Source organism: Pelophylax lessonae, assembly GCF_965119305.1.
Source record: "Pelophylax lessonae genome assembly, chromosome: 5".
Taxonomy (NCBI): domain Eukaryota; kingdom Metazoa; phylum Chordata; class Amphibia; order Anura; family Ranidae; genus Pelophylax; species Pelophylax lessonae.
In genome coordinates this window covers 190449462-190477122 of record NC_138772.1, presented here as the reverse complement: position 1 = coordinate 190477122, position 27661 = coordinate 190449462, and the positions used below count along the sequence as shown (strand labels likewise).

General features: G+C 40.6%; 1 protein-coding gene across 1 annotated transcript in view; it reads left to right on the top strand.

Moving 5' to 3' along the window:
* Positions 1-392: 392 nt before the first annotated feature.
* LOC309556459 (uncharacterized protein) overlaps positions 393-27661 on the top strand; it is a gene marked incomplete at both ends in the record, with an annotated part of 34025 nt that continues 6756 nt past the window's right edge. The window contains 2 exons of the mRNA XM_082258919.1: positions 393-403; positions 3490-4031. Coding sequence (XP_082115045.1) covers positions 393-403; positions 3490-4031 — 553 coding nt within the window. The remainder of the gene's footprint in view (positions 404-3489; positions 4032-27661) is intronic.

The following is a 27661-nucleotide window of genomic DNA, read 5'->3' as shown; positions in this document are numbered from 1 at the left end:
TAGTTTTGTGTTTTTACAATGCTCTTGCTCTCTCTCTATCTTTTATGTGTTTTTATTGCTTAAAAGTTTGTTTAAAGACCTTTAAATGCTATTAAAAATTAACAAAACATGCCTAGGGTGTATTTAAATAGGATCTTTCTATTTCGCGGATTTTCACTTTTCGCGGGTGGGTCCGGAACGTAAACCCTGCGATGGAGGGGGGTTTACTGTATAGCCTTATATGGTCAAATGATGTCAACACTATCCCCGCCCCTTGCCTTACTTAGCTGATGACATCTCAGAGAGCCACTTATTTTTTAAGGCGGTTTCCAGATATTATTAAGCCCCCTGCCCGCAGACCCCTAAAACCACTGAACTAGCATTGTAAGGAAGGGGTCTTTGGTCTTTTGAACATGGGAACAAGGTGCTTTCAAGGTACCACCCCCTTTTCTGGCCAGCCACGATGTATACTTGGTTTAAGGGTCTACTATGGACTTATAGGGGTCCCCCGTGCATTTTGTTTTGCATGGGGATCCCTCTTAAAATCCATATCAAACTCAAAGAATCTGGTATGCATTTTGGGGGAGGAACACAAATTGTTTTTGTCATTCATGCATGCATGTCATTCATGGTACAGCAAAAGTGACATTTAAAAAGAAAAAAAAGATAAAATGATACAGTTTAGATTGCTGACAAATGACATTTCATCGCCAACTTCTTAAAAACAGCACACAGACCCCTCTAAAGTGACTTTTATTTGTCAACCATTTAAAAAAAAAAAATGCCACTTTGTAATGTTAGTGCTGCTCCAGCACTTTCTGTACATCAAAGAGAGGTGCCCCTTCACATGCAGGATTAGGGCACCCCAGGCATGGTATTTAAAGGAATTTGGCATTTTTACATTTTCACTTTAAGTATTTAAAAAAATCACTGCTCCTGGGCAAATGGATTTTTTATGATTTTTGTTTTACATTGGAACATGTTCCTCAGGGCAGGGCCCACTCCGTACCCCCTCTGCTATACTTTTGACCACCCCTTGCCAATTAACCCAATAAGGTTCTAATGAAGCTACCAAATTTCTTCACTCAAAACTGCCAGTTCTGCTCATTCCCATGCAGAAATTGAATAAAATTGTCAAATAACAAATCCTTGACTTTTTTAAAAGATGCTTACCTCTCTTCCAGACATGCGGCCTCCATGAGCTAGACGGAGCCGGCATTTTAACCTGGTCTCCTTTTAGGTTTGACTTCTGTGGCTTTCTTTATTGGCTGGCCCAGGATGACATAACTCCTGTCCATGAGTTACCAAGTCACGTCGAGAATTCACACCTCACTGCACATTCTAAAGAAGTTTGCAAACAGGAAGTCAAGAAGCTTTTATTGCCTCTTATCTGCAATTAAAGTAGTACTATGGGCAAAACTTTTTTGTTTAATTTTGGATAGAGTAAGGGAGGGTTATAATTTTGCTTCACTTCTTGTCCCATAGCCAAACAGGAAGTAAAAGGAAATCTCTGCAAATAAAGGGAATTCCTTGGGCCCCCGCAGGCCACCAGAACTAGTGCCCCTATTAAATATATGAGATTTCCACACTATTACTTGTTTGGGGACAACCCAAAATTTGGGATTTTCTTTTACTTTCACTTTCAATGATAATAGTAAACAGGACCAATAGAGAGGGTCAATCTCCCTAATGGGGGCAGAGACAGCAATAAAAAAACTGACAGGTGTTCTAATCCCTCTCTATTATATCCAAAACTAAAAAAAGTTTTGCTTTTAGTTATACTTTAAAAACCTTCCTGCTTGCATTTTTTTGTTCTGGTTAAAGCAGAGTTCTGGCTTCAAATACCTTTTTTAACTAAAGATACCCCTATAATACGAATCCATCGCCCTTTACAGAACCGCTATTCTCATACTTACAAGGTGTACGGTATTGGATTTTAGTCAAAATCTTACTTTTAAAAATGCTGTCTGGGCGTGGCCATCTTGGATGTGGGCATCTGAAGCCGTAGTGTAATCTGCTGTGTCCTTCTTCCTGATTCCAGGGAGTGTTCTGGGTGTTCTTTCTGATTCCAGGGAGTGTTCTGGGAGTTCTTCCTGATTCCAGCCTCCTGGGAGTGATGACAAACAGCTCCCAGGATGCAATGCAAAGGCGGAAGTGATGTCGGTGGCCGCGGCCACAGAGGGGGGAGAAGGAGGAAGTACAATCAAAAATGCCCTGAAAATAAGGTAAGGGACCCCCGAAAAAAATTGAAAATGCCCAATTGTTGATCAGCATAGCGAGCACTCCAGGAATCACTAAAGTTGCAAAATAGGCCGGAACTCCACTTTAAGTAAATTTAACAGCACCTTTTCTTATAAGACAATTTTGTATTTAATCTCTGAGCTCATGTGGGACATCCAGCCTTAGGCTGGGTTTCCACTAGTGCGACTTCAAAGTCGCGCGTCTTCAATAGCGACTTTGTACTTTGATAAACGCGCGACTTGTGTACGAATTTACAACGACTTGTTGCGGCTACGACTTGTTGCGACTTTGATGTATGCGACTTGCACATAAAAGATTCCTTTTCCTGCTAGTGATGTAATTCCTTTTCCTGCAAGTGATGTAATTTCCTGTTTTGGAATAGTAGTGTATGTTGCAGGAAACATGTTGGCTATGCAGTATGTTGGAGCAGCAGTAATTATGGCTGCTGTAGCAGCTGTTATTGATGAGGAAGAAGAGGACCGGAGAAGGAGAAGGCATCGCTTCTGGATCCATCCTGTCATCTCCCAAAGGGAAGAGAGAGGCCAGTTCAGGATCCTTTATCATGACCTCCGTGCTCATGAAGACAAATTCTTTAATTACACACGGATGTCAATTAAAAGGTCAGAACATATGTTCATGTCAACTCTTTAACAAATATGTCTCTATGTATGTTATTTTTTACATGGATAATGTTGATAAATGCCATATATGTTTTTTTTTTACAGTTTTGATGAATTGTTGGCTCTGCTCTCCACACATCTAGAGAGACAAAACACTAGATTCAGAAGGAGTATTCCGCCCATAGAAAGACTGATTATCACATTGAGGTAAATTTTCCAACCTACTTACCTCCTGAGGCATTTGGAGAGACACATTATCATGTAATTATCATGTAACATATATGTAGTAGTGGTTGTGATTATGTTTGCCATGTTTTTTTCAACAGTGTCTTTCTCCTGCCTATCTTCTTCCTTCATTTCCTCAGGTACCTTCGTCCAAGCCAGTTTATGCATCATTCTAACATTATTTTTTTAATTTTAGGTACCTGGCAACTGGACATACCTTTACAAGTTTACATTATGAGTTCTTGGTTGGCAAAACTACTGCCAGCTATATTATCCATGATACCTGCAGAGCCATCTGGAATGTTCTTAAGGATTTGGTCCTGAAGAAACCCACTACAGAAGACTGGTGCAAGATAGCAGAATATTTCTGGGACCACTGCAATTTTCCAAATTGTGTTGGTGCAATTGACGGAAAACACATTAGAATATTGAAGCCCATTGGCAGTGGAAGTAAATTCTTCAACTACAAAAAATACTTTTCTTTTGTCTTACTAGCAGTGGCTGATGCCAAATACTGTTTTAGCTATGTAGACATAGGTTCGTATGGAAGCAGCTCAGACTCGAGCATATTTGCGAGATCCACATTCGGAAGAATGTTGAGGGAAGATGGACTTCAGCTGCCACCGGACTGTCCACTACCAGGGACAAACGGACCACCACAGCCATTTGTTTTTGTTGGAGATGAGGCTTTCGCTCTCAGTCATCATCTCTTAAGGCCCTATTCAAATCGGTCTCTGACTGTGGAAAAAAGAGTTTTCAACTACCGCTTAACCAGGGCAAGACGAGTTGTTGAATGCGCCTTTGGAATTTTAGCTAACAAGTGGAGGTTCCTGCACACATCTATCAATTTAAAAATGGATAATGCAATATGTGCAGTCAAAGCAGCATGTGTTCTTCACAACTATGTTGCACTTCGTGATGGGTACAATCATGAAGATTGTGGCATGAATGACATGGAGGGTGCAAGTTTGAGTGCCAGTAGGGGCACAAGCAATGGTGCTACTGTGCGTGAGGGATTCACATCCTTTTTCATGTCTGCTGCTGGTTCTGTCCCCTGGCAGCTGGACGCTATTTCATAATGTATCACACGTTCCAACACAGTCCAATTTTGAATAAAATTCTGTTATGTTTTCCTTATATTTCTGTGCAATTATAACCAAAGTCTGCATATTGTTCCAGTTCTAGCTATAATAAAAATACATTGCTTAACCTTCTGTTTTGCTGTTTTCTACTGTAGATATAATTATATAGCATACACACATTATTGACAGTACTATAGAAGCAAAAATAATCCAAACAAAAACCACAGAGTAGAGTAACAAGGTAATTTTTTTTATTTTTATTTTTTTTCAAAATTTAGAAAAAAATAAACTTTTTATAACAACATCACCAATGTTTTGGAGATACCAGCACCAAAACAATGAAAAAATAAATTAACAGGTAAAATGTTAACAACACCAAAAACAAAAAAAATTACAATTCCTGGTATATAATTGGAGATTCAGTGGACCCAGAATGAGAAATATTTGATGGGCCAGATGGGCTTGGGTAATCACTTGCAGATCCCTGACGGTATTGCCTTTCCGGGAAAGGCGTAACCTGCATGGGAGCAGGTTGGTAAGGTCTTGGTGTGCCAAGGGTGGAGGCAATAGGGGGCGGTATTGGGTGCAACATGCGGGGCCTGGAGATATTCGGCATGTTGCCATACTCATCGTAGTATGGGCGATTAACTTGGTGCCCATACTGTGAACTTGGTGGTGGTGGTGGTGGTGGGTACTGGTAATTGGGGGGATATGTGTGGTGGGGGGGGGGGGGGTTTCCATACATGCTGTAGAGCTTGCCTCCCCAACCACAAAAGATTGGGCGGTTGACATGAGAGCCATCCTTCGTGCATACTTTTTCTCAGGGGGGACCTGCTTGCACATACCCAACAGCACGGTCATGAAAGCAGTGTCATCACACATGCTTTCCTTCATGTGTGCGTTCATTTCCTTCACCACCTTCAGAACCTCCTCCATGGGTTTACCACCCCTAGGATTCGCCCTTGATGAAGACCTTGAGGAAGATCTTCGTGAAGGCCTTTGTTCTGTACTAGGCCCTGGTTCAGCCTCCACCGCAGCAGGAGAATCAATAATGGACAATGGTCTTGATATTACTCCCTCTGATTCCTCACCATCAGGGTCAGGGTCACCAGGGTCTTGGCATCCCTCCTCCTCCTCCTCCTCCTCCGCTGCCGCCTCCTGTGACCCCTCCTGCTGTTCAGAACCAAGTGAGGAGTCTTGCCAGCTTGCTTGGGTTCTGAAATATAATGAATACATTTCAAATTTTAGGAATATTAATATATTTTATATGTCAACTACAGTATCTAAAAAAATGCTGACAACTTACTCTCGCATCTCCAACACCGGCCTTAAAAATTCCAGCTCCTGGGCATGCGCATAAGGGACAATTCTGGAGGACCCAGAACCACTCCTTGCTTCTCGTAATTTTCTGAGATAGCGGTTATAGCAGTCCTTTATGCTTCTCCATCTGGTTTGTAAGGAGTGCACTGAAAAAAAGAAAATAACGGTACTGTACTGTACATATGGGGGCAAGCAGCAATGTGATAAATTGCATATATGAAACACTTACATTTTTCAGTCCGTTCTGTACTTGTAAGACAGTCCCAATTTTCAAAATAGATCCTTGCAATCTCCAGCCATGCTCTCTCCTTCCTCACATGGTCCTTATATAAGGGGTCTCGGGTGTCGTATATTGAGGGGCGAGCTCTGACCAGACGAATGATCTCCTCATTATCATGAGAAGTTCTTTTATTCTTCCTGGATCTTGGCATGCTTGCTGTATATAACACTCTCCTCTCCTCTGCTAACTATGGGAAGTGATGTTCTTGGGAGGTGCAGAGATCATGTGATTTGGGGCGGAACATAACAATAAAAAAAATTTACTGTAAACTTCCGTGCAAATCGCAACGAAGTCGAGACGAAGTCGCGTTCAAAACCGTGTACTGCGACTTCGTTGCGACTTACATTACCTTCTATGAGGGATATATCGCACTAAAGTCGGCCCAAAGTAGTGCAAGAAGCAATTTTGAAGACGCTGCGTCTTGAGTCGCAGCAGTGGAAACGGTCCATATTGAAAACAATGGGTTTTGACTTGTCATGCGACTTGACATGTGTCAAGTCGCACCGCAAGTCGCACTAGTGGAAACCGAGCCTAACAGAGAGAATATACAGTAAGTAAATGATAAAGTAAACTCTGGGGGTCTGAACTATTATAACAGATCGAGAGTGGATTCAGATTAATAAATTCCCATTTGTGACTGTTATTTTTTTTGGAATCTTCTAGATTGACAACAATTTTAGATCTGTCAATTCTTATTCCTGTAGAACTGTCAATATAAATACGGATGAACAGACAGCTAGCCAGCATAATATTTATCTGCTTTTCCCACAGATGGATATCATTTATATGTTTTATATATTATTTGGAATTTGTAAAATGTAAACCAATTATCCTTGCTAATGTTATCAAAGTAATAATTAAATGTTTCCAGACAATTAATCACTGTGATGACTGCTATATGCTGGCAGTTATTGTGAAAAGTATGGTAATGTTTATCCCCACTTTCTGATCTGTGTGCTCATATAATGTAGATATGTAAGGTGAGAAAGGTGGGAAATGTCTTACCTATGAAATCGCAGGTATAGAGACAGATTTTTAGAATATGAAATACCTTTAGCTAAGTCACAAATTATTTGGAAAACATACAGTCTGAATCACCGTAAGTACTCATAACTGTACAAAAGCATAGCAAACTGATATTTCAGTTTTTATTGTTTTTGTAGACTCAAAGCCTGTGGCTTCTTTTATTTCTTCAAAACCGCTAATGAAATCTTTACACCTGACTTGCCATGCCAATCTATTTACTGTAGACATAATGGGGTTGATTTGTCAAAACTGGAGAGTGCAAAATCTGGTGCGGCTCTGCATAGAAACCAATCAGCTTCCAGGTTTATAGCTTGTCAAAACTTAACTAAAAAAGCTGAAGCTAGAAGCTGATTGGCTTCTCACCAGTTTTAGTAAATCAACCCCAATGAGAGAGTTTGTGTGTAGTGGTGGTGGGGGGTGGTGGGAGCGTTTACTCCGGGCTGACATTTTAATTTATTTATTATTACAAATAATGCAACATGATTTTACTGCTAGATCAGAGGACACATGGGAACAAGAACTAATAAAGGGAAATGTTGAGTAAGCAAGGCCAGATGGTGACTGCATTTGCTGGCATCCAAATCAAACTTAAAGCGGAGTTCCCGGCCTCAAAGTTGAAAAAATCAATTTTGGGCCATCCGCTTGCTGAAGGCAACCTGAAAGAGAAATGGATAGTGCCGATTTATTTTTTTTTTTGGTTACTTACCTTATTATAGAAGAAAATATACTCACCTTCCTTCCACTTCCTCCCTCTGCAGCCTCGCTCCCAGGAATCAATGCGCCTGCACCGGCCCCGCTCGTCACTTTTGGTGCAGGCGCGGCATTCACTGCTAAACAGCTTCTGGGCATGCCCAGAAGCTGTGCAGGGATTCCGCGCCTGCACCGGAAGTGACAAGCGGGGCCGGTGCAGTGCATTGTGGGACTGAGGTCACAGAAGAGGACACGAAGAGGGACGCTGCGGCTTCAGCTGCCCACACCTGAGATGGCAGAGCTGGAGAAGAAATTTTCAAGGTAAGTATTTCTTCTTACAGGTAAGTGCAACCCGGGACAGTTCAGAGGCTATCCATTATGGAATGTACTAGCCCTGACTGTCCCAGGGGTATTTTTAGCTCAAATTGACCCCCGAGGCTGGAACTCCGTTTTAATACCAAACTGAAGTGTCCAAATATTTGTATATTTTTTTAACTTTTCAGTACTTACCGCAGTTTTTTACTGCTGTGTATGGGCTCCCACCAACATCATTGAGGCATTAGTAGTTGATTATGGTCCACTTTGTCTGCTTTTGAGGTCACAAAGCTCAGCATGAGATAACACCAGGGTATAGTTACATAGTTAGTCAGGTTGAAAAAAGACACAAGTCCATCTGGCTCAACCAATAAAAAACAAATAGTAAAGAAAACACAACCATACAATCCCATATACACAATCCTATACCCACAGTTGATCCAGAGGAAGGCGAACAACCCCAGCAAAGCATGATCCAATTTGCTACAGCGGGGTAAAAAATTCCTTCCTGATCCCCTGAGAGGCAATCGGATGTTCCCTGGATCAACTTTACCTATAAATATTAGTACATAGTGATATTATGTACATGTAGGAAAGAATCCAGGCCTCTTTTAAAGCAATCTACTGAGCTGGCATGAACCACCTCTATTCCACATTTTCACAGCTCTTACTGTGAAGAAACCTTTCCGTATTTGGGGACAAAATCTTTTTTCCTGTAAACGTAAAGAGTGCCCCCTTGTTCTCTGTGATGACCATAAAGTGAATAACTCAACACCAAGTTCACTATATATATAGAAACAACAAAGGAACCTCTGTATAAAGTGCTGGGGGATGTAGGTTCATACAGCCCAATCATAGTCCATGTGCTCACACTTGTTGGCTGTTATTCCCTTAACAATGGCCTATATATATTCGTACTGTCTGTCTACACCACATGACCAGATGAAGGGCCACTCCCAAAACGTGTTGTCATGGTGACAGCTCTGTAATGAACGGCCAGGCATTGGATACATCATCCCTGTTTGACATTTCCCTACACAAGTGAGAGCGGCTTCAGCTGTCCAGTCGGACCTATTCTGTCTCTGGGACTCCACCTACAGCAGGACCGCCTACTTTCGGCTTCCCCGCTCACTGTTTGGCCTTGGTGTGGATTGCGGGGTCACTGCTGCAGCAGCCATGACAGTGCTCTTGGGACACACAGCCAGGGAAGTATAGCTGCTCTCCCCCTCCTGGTTCTCACCATCATCTTCAAAACACCACACAGGACCTTCATACTGTGACACAATACGGAGACACAGCTGACCACACTGTGGTTGGTTTCTACCCAGGCAGATCACTTCCTGCCTTCCATTCAGTGTTTGAGTTTCTAATATATGTAATCCTATGGTGGTCATTGCTCATGAATAATTGTTTCTTTGTTATATATTGCCTACAGCTGTTCACAATTTTTTGGAATTTTAATCTTAATTTGACTTACAATAAACCTTTTATCACTATCATTCATGATGACTGTTAACATTCTGTGGAACTACCATTAACAGTCAGCAAATGTGAGCACATGGACTATTATTGAGCTGTATGAACCTACATCCCCCAGCGCTTCAGACTGTTTAGACACAGCGGGAGGCGGGCTGCAGGGGGAGCGGCGGTGATTGCCGCCGGTCTCCCACATTTGTCGGAGAAACTGACAGAAGACCCGCCTGCTTATGTAAACAAAGCAGACAAGTCTTCTTTCAGACAGGCAGAGAGAGAATAGAAGTTTCAGCTAAAACCCTGATCTCTCTGTGCCTGTCAACCCCCCCCCCCCGCCCCACAGCCCACAGTCAGTAAGCATATTTAGGCATACATTAACCCCTTTTATCAGTGTTAACCCCTTCCCTGCCAGTGCCATTTATACAGTAACAGTGCATAATATTTAGCACTGATTACTGTATTAATGTCACTGGTCCCCAAAAAGTGTAAAAAATGTCAGTTAGGGGCCCGATCTGTCCGCCACAATGTCGCAGTCCCGCTAAAAAATGCTGATCATTGCTAATAAAAACAGAAAAAAGGATAAAAATTCCAAAAATCTATCCCGTACTTTGTAAACGCTATAACTTTTGCGCAAACCAATTAAAATACGCTTTGTGGGATTTTTTTTTACCAAAAATATGTAGCAGAATACAACTTGGCCTAAACTGATAAAAAATTTTGATTTTTTACATTTTTTTTATTGGGAATGTTTTATAGAAAGTAAAAAATATGGCATTTTTTTCAAAATTGTTGCTCTTTTTTTGTTTATAGCGCAAAATCTAAAAACCGCAGAGGTGATCAAATACCACCAAAAGAAAGCTCTGTTTATAGGAAAAAAAGGACATAAATTGTATTTGGGTACAGCGTCGCACGACCGTTAAAGTAACGCAGTGCCGAATCGCAAAAAATAGCCTGGTCATTAATGGGGTAAAACCTTCCGGAGCTGAAGTGGTTAAGGTTTTAAACATGCCCCCCCTCCTTTGCCTTCTTTCCTCTACCAGACCTTCTACTATCTACTATCACTGAGGCTTTTGGCAACTCTGTACGGTGAAATTCACCTGCAAAACGCACACTGCTATGCGACCCAAAGTTGTCGCTAAATACAGCAGATGTGTGTGACGCAGAGTAGCAAAGCCTTTTGCAGTGGACTTAACGTTGACAACAAGAACAGCCGTTAACTTGTCACTGAGGCTTTATCATACACATTGGCTGTGCAGTTGATTAGGAGCAAAAGAAAGGCACTGTTAAGCAAAAAAGTCATTTTTGAAGGTTTGGCATGCTATAATTCTGGTTCTGGACATGCTACAGAGCTGAAAATTCACAGGTACACTTTTAAGACCCACCAGACACTAAATCCAAAGAAATCTCTTTTTTTTTTTTATCAATAATTTTTTCAATAATTGGCTCTCTATCAAAAACGACAATTTTTAAGAACTTTTTTTGCCTGATTCATAGTCCCTGGGGCATGACCCCGAACCCTAGGCACTTTTTAGGGGCATTTATTAGGTTTTAGGGCTTCAAAATTGTGTTTTTTTGATTCCCGAAGTTCGGGTCCCATTGATTTCAATGGGGTCCGGGAATCCAAACCGAACTTTCGGGAAATTTGGGTGTTCTGGTCGAACCAAACTTTTCAAAAGTTTGATCATCCCTAGGCTGGATACAATATTTTAAAGGTTTGACCAAAGATCTATTGATGCAACCCAGACTTATACTCACTTTCCCCACTGCAAGGCCACTCTGCTTGATCATTTGCATTCATTTTAAACTAGCAACCCCATCAATCATTTGCGACAACATTATAACTGATATTTATAAATTCTGTGCAGAATATAAGCATTATACTATAATCCAAATATGTATAATTTATTTTAACTAATACTTTGATTCAAGTATAATTAGGCAAGTGCTTTGAAATGTAAAGTACAATCATTCTATATTCAGATTTTCCTTAGAATGCATGAGTTTTATACTGATATCTGCGTAGTTTAATATTACTTTAAACATCGACATATGCAGAGGCCCAAAAGGTTCAGGCATACACAGATGGTTGTATCTTTTAGTCCAAATTAATTATGTTGCCTTGGAAACTATTTATTGCTTATGCTGTATGCGACTGCCTAGTTCATTTTAAAGGAATACATTTTAAAAGAATAATATAGAAGTTAATAATATATAAATTATCAAATAATATTAAACATATGTATTTACAACAAATTATGTAACAAATATTTTTAATAATGCATACAGTACATTACATAATCTAGTAATAGAAATCAAATGATGTGCACAAGATTTTAAAAGGGCTTTGGGTAAATAAAAAACAAAAAAAAGTTTAAAGCTCAACTTCAGCAAACATATTTTTAATTTGGATTAGAGTTGGGAAAGGGTAGAAACTTTGTCTGATGTGCTGACTGGGTACATTCAGACCTAGGCAGTCTTTTACAGAGAATTAACAGATGCAAGTTTCCTTCCTTAACATGTGCTGTATTAAAGAGGAAACTTCCATTGATTATTTGTACCTATAGGTAAGCCTATAATAAAGCTTACCTATAGGTACTGTAAATATATGCAGCCAATGATGTCATCAGCGCATGCACTCTGAAGGAACGGTCGCCTGTGCAGTTTCTTCAGAGCCCTGTGCTGTGACCGGCGGCTCCCACGCGCATGTGCGGGAGTGACGTCATGCGGTACCGGCCAGTCACACAGCCAGAGTCCGCAGACCAGGAAGGAAGACGGTGAAGATTGATGTGACCTCCAGTGGTGACAACGAGGGCATCGTTTGCAGGTAAGTTTCACATAATGTGCTAGTATGTGATGCATACTAGCACATTATGCCTTTACTTTGCAGGTAATAAATAAATAAATAAATAAAAAAAAAAACATTGGTTAACTTCCTTTTTAAGTCATCCCACTGAAATGACACATCAAAATGGGCCAAAAAAATGGCCAAGCACTTTTTTTTCTGACACAGCATATCACAGGGTAGGCAGAGTAATACACTATCAAGCATTTTAGTTCACTACAATGCATGTGCATAGGAGGCACATTGCCTTAGTGTGTTGGGGGCCATTGAAAATGAACAGCACTGTAATTTAACGCACATGTAATGTAATGTAATGTAATGTAATGTTACACGTAATGTAATGTAATGGTGCCTTGTGATAATCAGGGGCAGACTGGCAATTTTCGGCCCAGTGGGCAAGTACAAACCAGAGGCCCATGGTGCAGCGACTCGCCCCCCCCTCACACTCTTCCTCGCCCCCCTCTCACTCTTCCAATCCTCCTTCTGACTCCCATTCCAAGCTGTAGCCATGCTAAAGATACTCTCTACTTACCGGCTGAATCCAGGTTTCGGACCTGGCCAGCAGGGGAATGTTGGGGGGGCTGGGAGAGCTTGGTTGGGGCTGGCCGGGGCAGAAGAGTCTCCAGTGGAGCATGGAACCAGCCTCTGCTCAGACACAGTTTACACCATCAATGCTGGGGAGAGGCCTGCGCTGCTCTGTCCTTGTCTTCAACCCGCACTCAGGAATCCTTTAAGCATGACTGTGGCAGAAGCAGTGCAGCCTTTTTATGGGGCATCAGAGCGGCCCAGGGGGCAATTTCCATCTGCCCCCTGGCCCAGTCCTCCCCTGGTGATAATGTAAGCATTAATGTAACACATCCTAAAGAAGTAATCAGGCTCACTTTTTTAATTTTCCACTACATCCTGTGCCAATGACAACCCGTCACACCCTGGAACACCTGTAAAAAACGACTGCGTTCTGGCATCAGAAAAATACTAATTTATGGAACATGATATTTGCAGCACGGCCACAAAATAAGACTTTCTTTGGATTGTTGAGTTTTGCTTCTAGAAAATTAGGATGGATTCTCCTTTTACAAACAGAATTTAGGAGATAAAGACCCTCTGTTTTACCACAAGTAGGGAGCCCCTGGTAAATGGGGATCCACAGTTTTCCTGGTTTTCCCCTTAGAGTAGAACTTGACATAAATATTCATATATTTATATATTCTTAACAAGCAGTAAATACGGTTTAAAACAAGCCTGGCCAACCCCTGTGTTTTCAGGCACTATAGAGAAATATATCCTGAAAGTTTAGAGCAGAAAGCCTTTTTATTTCAGTAGCTCACCTCACTCCACTCCCCTCTCTCACTAGTGACTTGACAACCTGCCAGCCTTTCAGAGAGAGAGCAAAGTTCTGAGGCCTGACATATACGACTTCACTGCTGCTGCTGAAAACATTGAGGACAGATTGTTCCACAATGCCGGCAGCTATAGAGGTTAGTGAGGACATGTTTTAAAGATTATTTACTTATTGTTAAGAATATACACTATATTGCCAAAAATATTGGGATGCTTGCCTTTACACGCACATGAACTGGCACATGAAATGGCACCCCAGTCTTAGACCAAAGGGTCCAAAATTGAGCTGGCCCACCCTTTGCAGCTATAACAGCTTCAACTCTTTTGGGAAGGCTGTCCACAAGGTTAAGGAGTGTGTCCATGGGAATGTTTGACCATTTTTCCAGAAGCACATTTGTGAGGTTATGACAAAAAGGCCAGGCTCGCAGTCTTTGCTCTAATTTATCCCAAAGGTGTTCCTCCACCCCAAACTTGCTCAGCCATGTCTTTATGGACATTGCTTAGTGCACTGGTGCACAGTCATGTTGGAACAAGAAGGAGCCATCCCCAAACTGTTGCCACAAAGTTGAGAGCATGACATTGTTCTAAATGACTTGGTATGCTAATGCCTTATGAGTTTCCTGCACTGGAACTAAGGGGCCAAGCCCAACCTCTGAAAAAACACCCCCCACTATAATTTCCCCCTCCACCAAATGATTTGGACCAGTGCACAAAGCAAGGTCAATAAAAATATGGATGAGCAAGTTTGGGGGGGGGGGGGGGAACTTGACTGGCCTGCACAGAGTCCTGACCTCAACCTGATAGAATACCTTTGGTGGGAGGCATTAGAGTGGAGACTGCAAGCCAGGCCTTCTCGTCCAACATCAGTGCCTGACCTCACAAATGTGCTTCTGGAAGAATGATCAAACATTCTCATAAACACACTCCTAAACCTTGTGGGCAGCCTTCCCAGAAGAGCTTAAGCTGTTATAGCTGCAAAGGATGGGCCAACTTAATATTAATCCATACAGACCAAGACTGGGATGCCATTAAAGTTCATGTGCGTGTAAAGGCAGGCATTCCAATACTTTTGACAATATAGTGTATAACTAATTGAGTAGCCATAGCCACCACAACTCTACTTTAGGACCCATTTTTCTTCCTATCCATCTATAAACCTTTCTAGCTCCACTTTGTATAAAAGGTCTACTACTATTGTTTATAGGTATCAGAAGCCTTATTAGTCTCACATGTTTGTCTAGTAACCCCTTACCTAAATATATATACTGTATAATGGCAGACAGCCGCAATTGGTCAAGGACATGGTCTGTGATGAGCTGTATGTACCACCCAGGGTTCTAACTAAAGGCAAAACTTTTTATTTTTATTTTTTAGTTTTGGACAGCGTGGGAAGGATTAGAACTCCTGCCAGGTTTTTTAATGCTGCCTGTGTCCCCGTTACTTAGATTAACTCTTTGTATTTGTCCTGTTGATTGTTATCACCAGAATTAAAGAAAAAGAAAACCACAAATTTTGAGTTGACGCCAGAATAGGAATAGAAGGAAACCCTCCTAATGTGGACAGTAGTTCTGGTGACCCTGGTGACAACCAGGGATTCACTCACTTTCAATTGATTTCCTCTGACTTTCTGTTTTAACTATGGGATCATGTCAATTGAAAACGCCCCATTTGGACACAGATGACCTCGCCCCCTCTCTCTCCTCATTGGCTCACTGGCTGTGATTGACAGTAGCAGGTGCTGCTGTCTAAGCCAATGAGAAGGAAGAGACACAGGCGAGACGCTGCTCTTGTGCATAGAGCTGGACTGAGATGGGGACTCAGGTACGTATTAGGGGGGCTTTCGGGGGGGGGGGGGGGTGCTGCTGCACACAGAAGGTTTTTTACATTCATGCATAGATTGCATGAAGATACAAAAACCTTGAGCCTTTAAAACCGCTTTAAATGCACTTTTAATCTCTGAACTGCCTCCCTGCAAGCTCTACATGGGAAACTGACCATCGCAATGTACAGTATATACAGAATATTTTATCTAAAGAGCAATACTTCAGTAACTATTTTTAATCCCACCCTATCCATCCAGAGCTTTGGGCTTTCACTCATTTGGAATCAGTGCAATTAAATATGTAAACAGGATTTTCGAAACAAATGATCTTTTCCCATACTAATCCATTTCATTTATCCTTGAAAGCTGAGGGGTGGGAGAAGAAACTGGCGCAGCCAGCAAGACTAATGGCCTGAGAATTGTGGATCCCTAAGCAACTCAACACTTTCATTTCAGACCGATGAGAACAAACCGCACATCCTTGAAACATGTTTATTTCTTTATCTCGGTAACAGGAAACAAATCTCCAAATTAAAATATTTTAATGTGGGAAATGTCTAACTGCATACTGTAAAATAGTACACCTTCAATGCTGATTAGAGAGAAAGGAACATGTCTGGCTAAATAGCTCTATGTTCTTGAGGAAAAGCAGTTCTACTCGTTATGTAAAATGAAAAAAAAAAAAAAAAAAGTTCTAACACTTCTGCTAATTGCAGGTCTCAGTGGAAACAATTTATTCTGATTTGACAATTACAAGTAGTAGTAGATATTGCAGTCAGTCAAATTGTATTTTACTTTGATTAAACATTTTAATAAATGTTTCAGCTGCTGGTTTTCAATATTCTAACAAAATAATTACTTTTCATGGCATATACAGTGCACTTACAAACAGTGTTTCTAGATAGATAGATAGATAGATAGATAGATAGATAGATAGATAGATAGATAGACAGATAGATAGATAGATAGATAGATAGATAGATAGATAGATAGATAGATAGATAGATAGATAGATAGATAGATAGATAGATAGATAGATAGATAGATAGATAGATAGATAGATAGATAGATAGATAGATAGATAGATAGATAGTCAATGTCGCAGTCCCACAAAAAATTGCAGATCGCCGCCATTACTAGCAATAAAAATGACAAATCTTTCCCGTAGTTAGTAACTTTTGCGCAAACCAATCAAAATACGCTTATTGCGATTTTTTTTTTTACCAAAAATATGTAGCAGAAAACGAATTGGCCTAAAATGCTAAGAAATTTTGATTTGTCAATTTTTTTGGGGAATGTTATATATCAGAATGTGAAAAATATTGTTTTTTTATTCAAAATTGTCGCTCTTTTTTTCACAAATTAAAAATCGCACAGGTGATAAAATACCACCAAAAGAAAGTTCTATTTGTGGGGAAAAAAATACATAAATTTCATTTCGGTACAGTGTCGCACGACCGCGCAATTTTTCGTTAAAATAACGCAGTGCCGAATCGAAAAAAATAGCATTAAGGGGGTAAAATCTTCCGGTCTTAAAGTAGTTAAAAATACGTTCATTGAGAATTTTTTTTGTCAAAGACATGTAGCTAATACATTTTGGCCTAAATATATGACAAAAATGGAATATATTGGATATTTTTTAACTGTCAAAGTAGAAGATGTAAATTTTTCACAAAATGTTTGCTCTTTTTTTATTAATATCGCAAAAAATAAAAAGTGCAGTGGTGATCAAATACCACCAAAAGAAAGCTCTGTTTATGGGGGGAAAAAGGACGTAAATTTTGTTTGGTTACAGCATTGCATGACTGCGCAATTGTCAGTTAAAGTCATGCAGTGCCAAGTTGAAAAAAAGTGGCCTGGTAATTAAGCAGCCAAATGCTCCGGGGCTAAAGTGGTTAAATCCAAAGGGGAAAAGCCATATGAAAGGTAGCATAATCGGTCACGTACAGAAAATTAAGCCAAATAACTACACGCCAGTCTGTTCATTGCCAGAATTAAAGAAAATAAATAAAACAGTAAAACAAACTACCGGTAGGTAAAATAAATTAGGTAATTTTATATATAGTTTAAAGAGGTTCTTCACTGTAGAAAAAATAAAAAATTTAAAAGTCAGCAGCTACAAATCTTGTAGCTGCCAACTTTTAATAAAAGGACACTTACCTGTCCATTGATCCAGCACTGTCCTCACCCTGGCTAGTTCTTCAGTAGCTTTTGAGTTCCTGTTGTTGGCATCTTAACAATGGGCAGCCAGCTGTGCTGCTTGTAGATTTACAGCCGGCTGCCCACTGTGCACACTGGGCTTTGTGAGTGGTCTCAGTCTTCTGGGACCTGTGACATGTCCCAGAAGACTGTGGGGAGGGAGATACGGGGTGGGTATCTGTCAAAACTACCCCCACTCCACAAAAAAATGACATGACATGCCAAATGTGGCAGTGGAGGGGGAGGAGGATTTAAAGCAGAACTTCCCCTATTGGATGAAGTTCAGTTTTAAGTTGTAGAGCTTAATCCTATTTTTTTTAATGAAGGGACTGCTCCATTGCAATAACTGATGCCACTGGAGCTGCTTAGTAATATTGCCACTGCCAGGAGTTTCCTTATATCTTTAAAATGAACCTTGTTTTACTTGTCTTACATACAGTAAAAGAATACTGCAGGCAGCCATGCATAGTTGTAAGTTCATGCATTCATGGCCAGACATCTTGTAGAGCTCCATAAGCAGCCTATAGCATGGTGAGCTCCAATATGGAAACTTTATCTATGCAAATTTAGTTTTTAAGAAAGTCTATCCCATCTATGATGCTTCACTGCTCCTTATGAGGCTCCGTTCACATCTAGGCGTTTTTGGGGAGTTTTTCTGCTCTAGGATCAGCTCTCAAAACGCCCAACAAGACAAATCCTATTCATTTCAATGGCCCCTGTTCACATCTGAGCGTTTTGACGCTGTTTACAAAACGCCCATTGCTCAAAAAAGTACATGAGCTTCTTTTTGGGCAGATTACAGGCGTTTTCAATTGGTATCTATTCAATCAAAAAACGCCTGCATAAAAAACGCCAGTAAATCGCGGTAAAAATCGCGGTAAAAATCGCGGTAAAATCGCCGTAAAATCGCGGTAAAAACGCGCGAAAACGCTACGCTCAGGTGTGAATGTAGCCTTAAGGTTGTCCATCACAAGAATGAGTAGGATACTGGAGCTGGCAAGAGGCAAGACAAGCACACATTTAGAATGAAATGTGCTATTCTAAAAATGTGTGCCCCCTGCACTTTCTCAGGGTTTCCAAAGCCATTTTACCAAGTATATGACCATGTGTGCTGCCCCCCTTAAAGGGTAACTCCACTTTTGTGGGGAAAAAATAGCAAATAAAGGAAAAACAATATAGGGTATACAATTGCGACACAAATCATATTGTAATTGAATGTCATTAAAAATTACCTTTTCAATCTGCAGCGGCTGTCTTTTTCTGAAAATGCAATGCAATATGGCTACCTGGAGATATTTTGTACACAGAATGTGTACTGACCACACCCCAGAAACATAATTTCCTGTTTGTATGATTGGCTCACCAATTTTCCCAGAAGTCTGCCTAATGGGCCATACACACTATACAATTGTCTTTAGATTTTTTCCTTCAGAATTACCAAAATCATATAATATGAGGTCAAATCTAAACACCTTTAATTTGTATGCAATCAGGCAGGCCCTTGCACTACATGGTTGAAGGTAAATCTAAAGGGAATCTGACCACAAAAGTTGTATAGTGTGTATCCAGCTTAAGATACAAGTCAGATTTCTGGCATCCCCTGCAACAAAAATGTCATTTTTGGTGAGATACTCCCAATAGGAACACATCTAGAGGGATGTAGGCCCTGCAGCTTTCCTCATTAGTGCTCTGCAGCTGCCACAGCTGATAGATAATTATGAAACCACTCCCATTTGACTCAGCACAGAGGTACAGAGGAACAAACAATGATTTCTTCAGAATAACAAAAGGTAGGAATCTGCGACAAAGGTTGTTAAAATCCTTGTTATGTACAGAGATCACCCAGAGGGGAATGATTTTTTCTCAACAAAAGTGGAGTTACGCTTTAAGTGTCTGCTATGTATAGCTGCCTGTGGTAAAGGGAAGTTAAAGAGAATAAAGCTTTCCTGTGACATCATTTTTACAATTCAAACATTTTCACACATTACGACGCAATATTCTAGTTTTAGATTGACAGCCGTAGATTAAATAACCTGCCAACTTCTTATATCTCGTGGAGATTCCAGCAGTGTGTTATCCTCTGTGTACTATCAAATTCTACATTCATTTAATTCTTTACTATACTGGAACGTCTACTTTTGGAAGCCTGATATACTTTTCTAGATTAATAATTGCTATATTAAAAGACAGAGCTGGAAACATAGAATACTTAAAGGAGTTCTATGGTCACAGCATACACTTTCATTTCATAAAACCAGTATTGTAATAACAACACAAACAAAAGTTATTATTGAAAATCCAATATAAGCTTACTTGAAAAATCTCATTTCATGTTTTGAGGGCTGTTTTTCTGCTGCCTATCTCTTTTGTCTTTCCACAACTTCCTGGATTCCCTGCATGCTTTGCACCTTCTCCACAAGTTCTGAGGACTACATATCCCATGGTACCTTGCTGCCTGCAAGTACCAATTCCTGATTCCACCTAAAAACCCTCCTCTCAGCTCCTCTGAAGGCAGGCTCTGTGAAATGTGGGACACAGCAGTGCCTATCCACAGGGCATAATAAATACGTTTCACAAAATTCAAGGAAGCAAATTTGGAGGGATCCTCACAAAGTAAGTTTACAGTCCTAAAGATTGTTCAGAGTAATAATTGTAAGCTAAATTAATTTAAAGTGTTACTAAACCCACAACAGTAAAATCAGTGTGTATATGCAGTAATGAATGCTTGTTATACTCACTGTGGAACCTAAAGTGTTAATTCTCCGCACAGTGTAAAAAGGCTGTTTGATCCTGGCTTCTCTGATCCTCCCCTTCTTCCACTGTCCCTGATCCATTTCCTGATAGTACAGAGATGTAGAGGCAAGCTGCACATGCTCAGTTTGTTGTGTATTGCTTGAGTTTTTTTTTTCTCTGGAGGGTGCATGTGATCAGCACAGGGCCAATCAGCACTATCCAAATAGAGGATCAGTGGTCCTACAGCCTCAGAGGACAGTAGAATGAAAACTCCTAGTACAAGCTTTATCCAGACACTAATAGAAGTCACAAGACTGCTATATACTGCTAATGAGAAAAGGTATTTAGCGGTTTATATTTACTAAAATAATTGCATTTTTTATGTTCTGTGCAATGTGGGAGACCAGATATAGTGAATGCAGAGTCCTGGGTTTAGTAACACTTTAAATGTAATTTGGAAATTAATATATGTTTTACATTTCGGCCATGATACTTAAAGCGGAACTACATTCATTTTTACACCACAAACCAAAAATCCTGTTTAATTAATTTCTATTTTCAAATTAAACTCACCCATCCTTCCATGTCTCTATGCTTTATTTTGTTGAGAAATCACTTTAAAAAGCCCCCTAGCCACTGGTCCCCCCAAATGTTAGGGGTTCGATCTGTCCCCCGCAATGTCGCAGTCCCGCTAAGAATCGCTGATCACCGCCATTACTAGTAAAATAAATAAATAAATAAAAATTACATAAATCTTTTCCCTCGTTTGTAGACGCGATAACTTTTGCGCAAGCCAATCAAAATACACTTATTGGGATTTTTTTTTACCAAAAATATGTAGCAGAATACAAATTGTTCTAAAATGACAAAAAAAATTAGATTTTTACATATTTTTTATTGGGAATGTTATATATCAGAATGTGAAAAACTTTGTTTTTTTTTTTTTTTTTTTCAGAATTGTCGCTCTTTATTTTGTTTATAGCAGAAAAAATAAAAAAATCTCACAGGTGACCAAATACCACCAAAAAAAAGCTTTATTTTTAAGAAAATAGGACATTAGTAATGTAGTTAGTAATTAGTAATGCAGTGCCGAATCACAAAAAATGGCCTGGTCATTAAGGGGGGAAATCTTCCGGTCCAGAAGTGGTTAATAGACATCTTATCTAATCCAGAAAAAAAAAAAATTTGATGCAATAAAATTTGCTACAGGGCAGCCCTCCTGTGCAGAATCACGCACTGTATATATACAGTAAACCCCCCTCCATTGCGGGGGTTACGTTCCGGACCCAGCCGCGAAAAGTGAAAATCCGCTAAATAGAAAAACCCTATTACAATGCATTGTAGGCAAGTTTTTTTTACTGTCACTGTACGTGTAAAAGCATTTTAAGGTCTTTAAACACACTTTTAAAACAATAGAAACTCATTTAAACACATAAAAGATACTGAGAGACATAGCAAGAGCTATGGAAAACACAAAACTATTTCATTTTTAATGATTTATATAGTAAAATAAAATTACAAAAAAAACCGCAATATACCGGGACCGCAAAAACTGAACCGCGATGGAGCCGGGGTTTACTGTACGTGATTCTGCACTTCTGCCTAGGGGACGCGCGCACGCCGCCAGCGGTCCGCCTCTTCCGTGATTAGTCATAGCAGAAGTTGATCTGCGAGTGCTGGGCAATTGATGTCTGCCGGCACCCACCAATCGTCAGGCAGAGACAGAGATCGGAGACTGCCTATGTAAACAAGGGAGAGCTTATGGCAAAAAAATTACCTGGTCATGAAGAAGGGGGTAAATCTTCTGGAGGTCAAGTGGTTATTTTTACCTGATTTAAGAAAAATTCATTTTAATACTACTTTAAATTTGATGGACATATGTGTTTTTTAAACCTGTGTAAGGCTGTAGATTTACAATGGCAGTACTCTGTATTATAATATTATACATTTCTGCAAATAATGCATACATCTAATGGAGTGACCTTAATAGACATTTTACCTAATCCAGAAAAAAAAGCTCTTTTGATGCAATAAAAGTCATATATTGCAGGAAAAGCATTCTGTTTACAATTAATCACACTGTGTACTTTTTAGTGATGCAATCTAGAAAACTAAGACAAAGTTTAAAATTTAACTGGGAAATAAACAGTATGACACAGCAGTGTCATACAAACTTTTTTTTTTTTTTCAAAATTTTAGCAACTTGACCGTCACCGTTTTTACGCATGTGGCAGACTAGTGCATCTATTTAATCCAGGGCCCCGGAGGGAGGTCATCATAGGTGCACTATGTGTATTTCATCACTCTGAATCATGTAATATTGCCTTTTCTTATCAGAAGTCTTTATACGCTGTTCTTGCATGCTGTTTATGCAGAGGACCTTCTAAGCAAAAACAAACTTTTTATATTGAGCCATTCCAATTGTGATGTGCCCAATATATATTGTATATTAATTTTTCATTTGCAAATATTCATAAGCATTTATCAGTGTAAAGGTCATATAACGTGGCTAATGCCCGAATCCAGCCAATAAATGAATTTTATTTTTGAACCTAGTAGAGAAAGGTTAGAACTTTAATTTTTCTTTTTGTACTGGTTGATTTACCCTCCTTTCCTGTCCTGATGAAGACTGTGGGATTAATCCAATAAAGGCAAATAGGCTGCTCACTTTGCAAGGAAAATTGTACTTTGCAATAGAACTTGCCCCAGAGTGTAGAAAATGAGGTGGAATTTAAAGTGTTTGTAAAGTCAAAATGCATGTTTTTTAACCACTTTAGGACCGGAAGGATTTGCTCCCTTAATGAGTAGGCCCTATTTTGCGATTCGGCACTGCGTTACTTTAACGGACAATTGCGCGGTTGTGCGATGTTGTACCCAAATAAAATTGACGTCCTTTTTTTCCAACAAATAGACCTTTCTTTTGGTGTTATTTGATCACCTGCGCGATTTTTATTTTTTGCGCTATAAACAAAAAAACAGCGACAATTCTGAAAAAAAACAAAAAAACAATATTTTTCACATTCTGCTATATGACATTCTCAAAAAAAATGTAAAAATCAAAACATTTTAACATTTTAGGCCAATTTGTTTTCTGCTACATATTTTTGGTAAAAAGAAAATCCCAATAAGCGTATTTTGATTGGTTTGCGCAAAAGTTATAGCGTTTACAAACTATGGGGTAGATTTTTGGACTTTTTATTTGTTTTTACTAGTAATGGCGGCAATTTGCGTTTTTTTGCGGGACTGCGACATTGAGGCGGACAGATCAGACCCCTAATTGACATTTTTGACACTTTTGGGGGTACCAGTGACATTACTACAGTAATCAGTGCTAAAAATATGCACTGTTACTGTAATAATGACACTGGCAGGGAAGAGGTTAACAGTATAGGTGATCAAGGGGTTAAATGTGTACCTAGGGGAGTAATTCTAACTGTGGAGGGGCGTGGCTTCTGAGATGACCATAGAGACATGTGATCCTATATAGCAGGATCACATGAGCTTTGTGATCATCCCAGGCAGAAGGACGGTCGGCTGTGTTTACAACAGCCGACCGTCCTTCTCTCTCAGCGGGGAGCTTCCTAGCTTCCCAGGCGCGACCGACATAGATCTACGTCGGTTTGCGCAGGAGAGCCACCCTGCCGCAGTAAAAAGGCTGGTGGTGGTCAGGAAGGGGTTAAAATAACAAACACGTTATACTTACTGTAGATGTTATGTGCAATAGTTTTGCACAGAGCAGCCCTGATCCTCCTCTTCTTGGGTCCCCTGCCAGTGCTCCTGGCCCCTTCCTCCTGCTGAGTGCCCCCCACAGCTAGTTGCTTGCTCTGGGGGGCACTCATACGTGCTCACTGCTGAGCCACTTCTGTGTGTCTATGAGATACATAGATTGTGGCTTGGCCCCACCCCTTGCTCCCTCCGTAATGGCTGTGACTGATAGCAGCAGGAGCCAATGGCTCCCACTGCTGCATCTCAGCCAATGAGGAGGGAAAGACCTGAGAGAGCTACTGCTCTCATGCACATCACTGGATGGGGATCAGGCTCATGTAAGTAAAAGGAAAGGGGCTGAGGGGGGAGTTGCACACTGAAGGTTTTTTTTACCTTTATGCATAGAATGCATGAAGGTAAAAAAAAAAACCTTCAGCCTTTACATCCACTTGAGCTATGCAAAGAATACCCAATCACAAAAAGACAGCATTTTTATTGTAGCTGATTGGATTATGGAAGTCAGTAAAGCTTCCCCTCATTCACTAAGCTCTGGGGAAAATTCCCTTGCAAAATGCAACTTCTTTTGCAAAGTGAACAGCCAATTTGCCTTTAGTAAATCAACCTGTGTGTTAAAGATGTGATATATGAACTAAGCACAACTGATCTAATATTCATTTAATACAATGAATTATTGAAAAGATAATTTGAGAGTCCTAGTAGTGCCTTTCTAAAGATGAAATTAAAAACCCGATTTGTTACTGTATCCTTTTCACTAGATGATAAGCAGTAATAAAAAACATGCATAGGACTGCGGCTAGAACATCTGTACTATTCCTTCCTTAAAGCGGAACTTTGGTCAACAAATTAAGTTATAGGGGCACAGTGACAGCGCTCCAGTATGGCCGCATGTCCTAAGGCTCCGCTCGGTCGCAGGGCTATCCATCGCAATCGGGCTAGGTATCCTCAACAGCAGCCATCCACCACCACCCGCCACCTCTCCAGACAGCCTGCTATGCCTCACAGCAAAAAAGACCCGCCGAGGCCCAGTAAACTTGCCGGATTCTTTATCTCCCAGGGCTGCTGGCCTCAACAAAATGGTAGAGCCAGCACGGAGGCCAGCATCCAGGCTAAAGAGCAAGCACCCTGGGCCACTCCACTGCCTGGCTGATAGTGGCGGATCCTCTGGGCTTCTTTACCCTCTTCACGCGGCCCTGCAGGGAGTCTCCTGACAGAGACGCCATGAACCCCACCATGGAGGTAAGCAATATACAAGCCTTTGTCTCTAATCTTTATCTAGATCCTATCGCTACCTTCCCCACAGTGGGCCAACTTCTCTCAGACACTATTTTAAAGGACATTCTCCTTTCCCTATGCTTTTCCCTCCACTCAGATATGCTTTCATGTGTGCACCAATTTATAGTGGAAGTGCAGGAACTGGGTGAGCGGCGGACAGGGTGGAAGCCTCTAGGAATGATTTAAAAGTGTTCTTCGGCACCATGGTGGATGCACATGCAGCACATTCTGAAGATATCAACTGGCTGAAGGATAAGGTAGCGGACCTGGAGAACAGGTCCAGGTGGAATAACTTTAAATAAGAGGGGTCCCAGAATCAGTAGCACAAGACCGATTACTCCATTATGCCCAATACCTTTTTTCCTCCCTTGTACCCTCTCTTATACCAGGCTGTCCAAACCCTCCTTCTTCCCGCTGGAAGTTCCAAGGGATGTCCTCCTCAGGATTCACTTTTTTCATGTCAAGAAGCAAATCCTATCTATGTCTTGGCAAATGGACACTCTCCCTGCTACCTTCTCCACAGTGCAACTACTTTGCGACCTATCCCAGCACACTTTCCAATGTTGCAAGAACCTAGCAACAATCGCCAAAATTACGCAATCACAAGATCCCACACAAGTGGAAATATCGAAATAGCGACTCTCTCTGTCACTTACAATGAGGTAACCATCCAGCTCACTACACTGGAGGAAGGTTTGCAGGCTCAACACCAATGGGGTATTCTCCTAGACCCCCCCACCACCAGATTCCCATCAAGCTAAACCTGGCACTCTGCAACTGGATTGGCAAGTAGTCTCCCATAAGCGATCTTCCAACAAGAATACATCTGGAGGTTCCTGACCTGTTCTCTAATCTATCAGCATTTATTTCCCGGCCCCGAGTTGGTCCCTGTTATGAGCCCTTTTTTTTTAGAAAATTAAGTCTTGCTAGATCCATTCATGCTGGCCCCTTGTGGAATGTACAGTATGTTCCTTGCTAAAGAACATTATTTTTATCAAGTTGTTATGGGTAAAATTCCGCTTTAACCACTTTACCACCGGAGGATTTTGCTGTCCTACGTCCAGGCCACTTTTTGCAATTCGGCACTGTGCGACTTTAACTGACAATTGCGCGGTCATGCAATGCCGTACCCAAACTAAATTTACGTCCTTTTTTTCCCACAGACAGAGCTTTCTTTTGGTGGTATTTGATCACCTGTGCAATTTTAATTTTTTGCGATATTAATAAAAAAAAAGCGTCAATTTTGAAAAAATAACAATATTTTTCTACTTTGACAGTTAAAAAATATCCAATATATTAAATTTCTTCATATATTTAGGCCAAAATGTATTTAGCTACATGTCTTTGACAAAAAAATTCTCAATGAGCGTATTTTTAACTGCTTTAAGACCGGAAGATTTTGACCAGGCCATATTTTGCGATTCGGCACTGCGTTACTTTAACGGACAATTGCGCGGTCGTGCAATGCTGTACCCAAATTAAATGTATGTCCTTTTTTTCCCCACAAATAGAGCTTTCTTTTGGTGGTATTTGATCACCTGTGCAATTTTTACAAAAAAATGTAAAAATCAAATTTTTTTAACATTTTAGGCCAATTTGTTTTCTGCTACATATTTTTGGTAAAAAAAATTGCAATAAGCGTATTTTGATCGGTTTGCGCAAAAGTTATCCAGCTACTAACTACGGGAAATTTATGTCATTTTTATTGTTTTTTTTTTTAACTAGTAATGACGACGATCTGCGATTTTTTTTTGCGGGACTGTGACATTGCGGCGGACAGATCAGACCCTTGACTGACATTTCTGACACTTTTGGGGGTACCAGTGACATTACTACAGTAATCAGTGCTATAAATATGCACTGTTACTGTAAAAATGACACTGGCAGGGAAGGGGTTAACTTTTATTGGTGATCAAGGGGTTAATGTATGCCTGGTGCTTACTAACGTGTGTGGGGGGAGGGGACTGTGTGACACAGGCACAGATCGCAGGTTCAGCTATTCTGAACCCTGCAATCTGTCACTGTTTGTCACTTAGGAGATCCGCCCGCTTTGTTTACACAAGCGGGCGGATTTCCACACACTCGATCCCCGATGATCGGGGAAGAGCAGCGGTGATCACTGCCTCTCTTCCCCTGGCCTGACTCCCGCTGTGACTGAATACAGCGGTAGCGAGCCTCCGGCTGTGCGCGCGCTCCGCCCACAAGGGGAGGAGTCCAGCGACGTAGGTCTACGTCGCTGGACGATATCGAGCCACTTTGCCGCAGTACGGTCAACGTGACCGGTCGGCAAGTGGTTAATGGCACCATTTCTGTAAGACAGTCTGCAAGGAAAGTTACCAAACTTTTCAAACCAATATTACATGTTTAATTCTGTTTGTTCTTACTCTGATCCCAAATTGCTATAACCACTTGACCGCCTGAAGATTTACCCTCCTTTATGACCAGGCCATTTTTTTCAATAGTGATCTTTAACTA